The sequence below is a fragment of the Mus caroli genome, unplaced genomic scaffold, assembly GCF_978045245.1.
Source record: "Mus caroli unplaced genomic scaffold, Mus_caroli_1 scaffold_1, whole genome shotgun sequence".
NCBI lineage: Eukaryota > Metazoa > Chordata > Mammalia > Rodentia > Muridae > Mus > Mus caroli.
In genome coordinates, this window is record NW_028227256.1 from 172251718 (window position 1) to 172256849 (window position 5132).

Consider the following 5132-nt stretch of genomic DNA (forward strand, 5'->3'; position numbering starts at 1 on the left):
TGGAGAAAACAAAGAAACAAAAGGACAAATTGTAAAAGTGCTGGAAACCAGGAACTGCTTCTGTCCTGAGAAGTTCTGGAGGAAGTCTCAGCCCATCCTTGAGAGGGGCCATGCTTGGCTTAAGTACCAGAAAAGAAGTCCTACTAACAGAAAAGATTTTTGTACTATCATTCCCAAATCAATGAGTTCTTTAACATTCGGAAAACTGTCAATTTCTTCCTCCTTTTCCATTAACAAATAGCTGACATTTTCACCATTTCATTTTTCAGTTTTCTTATTGGTAAGATGGGGAGGGGCAAGTTATAGAGGAGAAAATGTGTGTTGATTTGGGCCTAAGAACAGTAGCTTTGAAAAAATAGCAGTAGATACCTATAGGAACTTAAATGCTAAATCCCATTTGATGTTTACAAAATGTTGATAGCATCCTATGATGCTTACCTCAGAAATAAAATAACAAATATTTTTGAAAGCTTATATACTATGTTCTTTTAGCTAGACAACAACAAGGGTGGGGTTTAAACCTATATTTGCCATATTGTCCATCAAGATGGCTATACAGTGGATTGGATTGAAAGAAATATCCATCAAATTATTCATCCAACTTTATCCTCTGAGAAGGTGGTAAGTGTTCATATAGCACTTTTATTTGATATTAACCTGTAGGTGTGTACAACTGTTGCTTTGTAATACTTTAGGTTAAACAAATCTGTCTCTATTTTACAGATAAGTAGGAGACTGAAACTAACCTCCTCATCATACAAATTACACCAAGTGAGAAATTGAATCTCCTACTTCTCTTACACTGGGATACAAGGGATGCTTTGACCATAGTGAAAGAGTAGTATAAAGATGCAAAGGGTCTGCCTTATGCCCAGCAGTGATATGTTGAAAAAGCACAGTGCTTGGACTCCAGAGGTCTAATTTTACTGCTCTATGACCTGGACAAATCACACCTCATAAGCTAATATTTTAAAACTCAAAATACAGACTCCCTATACCTAATTGCTGCTCAAGAGTTTCAGTTCATAATTCAAGAAGACACAAATACATAAAAGCAGGAAGGCTCTCATTAGGATGAATTGCTAGAGGCAGGTTGTCAGTTTAATCAATCTCAGGGTAGTGCTTGGGACACAGAAGGAACTGACTTTGCCTAAGCACACAGCCAGCCATGGTTATCAAGGGTCTGCAAGTAGACAATTGGACCGAGACAACACATTTTGTTCTTCTTGGATTTCCAACACGACCAGCCTTCCAGTTTCTGCTCTTCTCTGTCTTCTTGGTAACCTATCTGCTGACACTGGCAGAGAATCTTCTCATCATCCTGGCCATACGCAGTGATGGTCAACTGCACAAGCCCATGTACTTCTTTCTAAGCCACCTCTCGTTCCTAGAGATGTGGTATGTCACTGTCATCAGTCCCAAGATGCTGGTAGACTTCCTCAGCAAGGACAAAAGCATCTCATTCAATGGCTGCATGACACAACTTTACTTCTTTGTGACCTTTGTCTGCACTGAGTACATACTCCTTGCTGTCATGGCCTTTGATCGCTATGTAGCCATTTGCAATCCACTACGCTACCCTGTTATAATGACCAACCAGCTCTGTGGAGTAATGGCTGGGGGATGCTGGCTCTGTGGGCTCATGACTGCCATGATCAAGATGGTTTTCATAGCTCGACTGCGCTACTGTGGCACACCACACATCAATCATTACTTCTGTGATATCTCTCCACTCCTCAATGTCTCCTGCGAGGACTCCTCTCAGGCAGAGCTAGTAGACTTCTTCTTGGCCCTCATGGTCATTGCTGTCCCTCTTTGTGTGGTTGTGACATCTTATGCCATCATCCTTGTCACCATTCTCAAGATCCCATCAGCTCAGGGTCGTCAAAAGGCGTTCTCCACCTGTGCCTCGCATCTGACAGTTGTAACTCTTTTTTACTCCACAACACTTTTTACTTATGCCCGTCCTAAGCTCATGTATGCCTACAATTCAAACAAAGTGGTGTCAGTTCTCTACACTGTTGTTGTTCCCCTTCTCAACCCCATCATATACTGTTTGAGAAATCGTGATGTAAAAATGGCCCTAAAAAAGACTATACTTTGCAATAGAAGTGGTTCTGGGGGAGATGGGGATTTCAGTAGTTAAAAAATGTACAGAATCACACTGGAGTGATAGCTCAGCAGTTAAGAGCACTAGATACTCTTCTAGAGGACCTGAGTTCAATTCCCAGCACTCACACGGGAGTCCACAACCCTCTGTTAGTCCAGTTTCAAGAGATTTAATGCCCTTTTCTAGCCTCCACTAGCAACATGATGCACATGGTGCACAGACATACACAAATCAGCCATATGCATAAAATAAAAATAAAGTTAAATTAAAATTAAAATTTTTGTTCTGGTATACTTAGGTCGATGGCCACTGTGCATTTCCTCAGTTGGACTGTATTTATTCATCAACTACACAGTACTGCTAAGACTTTTTAAAATTATACATAAAATTCAATGAAACAAAGCAAAACATATTTACAGTGTATATTACAACTTCATTCAAAATCCTTTTAAATAAATTTGTATATGAAGATGGTGTGGTCACCTGTGCTCATATGGGGTGGCATGTGAATAAGTGCACTCATTTGTGGAGACCAGAAGTCAACATCAATTACCTTCTACTACCCTTGTTTTTTGCTTTTTGTTTTTTTCTTTTTTCTCTTTTGTTTTTCTTTTTTCTTTTTCATGTTTCTGAGACACTGTCTGTCACTGAATCTGGAGGTCAATGATTGGATAGACCAGAATTTCTGAGTCCTCCTAGCTCTGCCTCCCAGAGATGGCATTATAAATACCTGGCTTTTTATATAAATGCTGGAGATTTAAACTCAGGTCCTCCTGCTTATGCAACAAGGACATTACCCACTGAGCCAATATGCCCAGACCTCTCAAGTAAATTTGAAAGACTGAGTCCTTGGTGGAAGATATATGAACAATATAAATATAACAAATAAAAATTATTTAGATAGCATTTACTGAATGAATTGTGCTCTACAAAAGAGTATATATTGAATTTCTGATCTTAATACCTCAAAATGTAATAGGTTTTGGAAATTGGATTTGTATAGCTAGCAAATGTAAATTTAGATTTATGCTATGATATGTAAGAGTCAGTACATAATAAGGGTATATACATAATTTGGGCAGATGAAATCCTAAGGACTTTAGTGGGTCTTTTCCTGAAAAATATTTTATAAATAGTTGGTTTTCAAACATGTTTTTAATAGTAAAAACTATTAATAAATGATCAATCTGGACTTCTACATATATTAAGAACTCATGACAATGAAAAGAACAGGGTAACAATGTAAGCAAGCTGTAGGATTCCTGCTGGATCTTCTAACTGTACAAAGGGCTTTTCCACCAAGCAGCAATTCTTGTTCTGAAGGTAGATAAAGCCCCAAAGTGGCCTGATTTCAAAATACTTTTGCTGAATCCGGTGAAATTCACAGAAATATTTTTAGGAACACCTGAGGTTTTCTGGCAAAGTAACTTTGAGTCCTCATAAATGTGTAAAACAAATAAATGAAAAGAAATGGAAATACCCAGATGAATAACTAGATACAAAATACTTAATAATCACTAAGTTCATATTACAGAATATCATTATTCTCCAAAGCTGTCTATACTGAAATGGGCGACTGCTTGGAGAAAACTATTGCTCTTCTCAAGCAAGAGACAATGTCCATGGTACAATGTCTTCAGAATCTACCATTCTTCACTTTGCACAACTATAAACCTATCAACAGCACCACTAATAAGTAGTGTGTGTCTGTGTGTGTGTGTGTGTGTGTGTGTGTGTGTGTGTGTGTGTGCAAGTATGTTCAAATGAGTTGCTTCAAGTAATATTGGTGATATAGCTGAAAAATTAAGCCTCTATATTAATATTTCAAGTATATGATATGATTGCCCCAAATGAGCATGTCTGTTATTAATAAAGACTTTGAGACAACAGAAAAATTGATTACTCAGAAAACATTAGAAACATTTTATAAAAAGAATTTTTGTGTGTGTAACATCTGTACATTTGTATATGTGTATATGCTGTATATGTGTGTAATGTGTGTACATTTGTATATGTGTTATATGTAGTACGTATAAATGTGTAGTGTGTCTGTGTTTGTGTATGTGTGTGTGGTGTTTAAGTACATGGTGTATGTGTTCATATGTATGTGTATATAGTGTGGGTGTGCATGATGTGTGTATTGTGGTGTGGGTGTGAGTGTGCATGGATGAGAGAATATATGTTCCTCTGTGTGTGTGTGTGTGTGTGTGTGCTTGTGTGTGTATGCTTGTGTGTGTGTGTATGCTTGTGTGTGTGTGTGTGTGTGTGTGTGTGTGTGTGTGTGTGTGTGTAGGCCTGAGGGTAACAGCAGGTGTCTTCCTCAGTTGCTCTTCACCTTATGTCTGAGTCAGGGTTTTTTATTGAACTCAGACATCTTTCACATGCTGACATAACAAGTGGGCTTCCACATCTACCTGGGTTCTGTGGGTTTGGGGGTCTGAAATACAATTTCTACTCATCCACAGAAAACACTTTACTCCATAAGTCATCCCCCCATCACTGAAACTCTTGTTTTGATAAATCCATTAGGAATGGTACTGTTTTCTACCGAAAATTTTATATACTTGAATTAGGAACACACATTATGGTGCTAGAGAGAGATGACTCGACAGTTGAGAGCACTGGTTGTACTACCTGAGGACCCAGGTTTGATACCCAGAGTCTACAGAATAGGCTCAGAACTGTCTATAACTTCATTACCAGGGGATCTGATACTCTTTTCTGGTCTCTATGGATACCAGGAACATGCATGGTGGGCAAACATATGCAGGCAAAATACCTACAACACATAACAAAATTTTAATTGATTTTTACAAAGAACATTACTTTATGGCATAAATGCCTCCTCCACTCCCAAAACAATATGCATGCATATATAGTTTAGAAATTACAATACTTAATTGGTTTCTAAAGTATGTTTCACCCATTTAAAATTTTGCTGTCAATTCCTAAGAACTCATTTTCTGTTGTGCCTTTTCTATTCCCATTTGTGTGCAAAGGTGATTTTCTAGGCCCTCATCTT

The 5132-nt window shown here is 38.0% G+C and overlaps 1 protein-coding gene across 1 annotated transcript; it reads left to right on the forward strand.

Moving 5' to 3' along the window:
* The first annotated feature begins 1168 nt into the window (after positions 1–1168).
* On the forward strand, positions 1169–2146 carry Or6y1 (olfactory receptor family 6 subfamily Y member 1). Its single transcript, XM_021175638.1, has one exon. It carries the CDS (start codon positions 1169–1171, stop codon positions 2144–2146), a length of 978 nt encoding a protein of 325 aa, XP_021031297.1.
* Positions 2147–5132: the final 2986 nt, after the last annotated feature.

Excerpts from the sequence above, each read along its gene's own strand:
- Or6y1 (XM_021175638.1), top strand. The coding sequence starts at position 1,169 with ATGGTTATCAAGGGTCTGCAAGTAGACAATTGGACCGAGACAACACAT.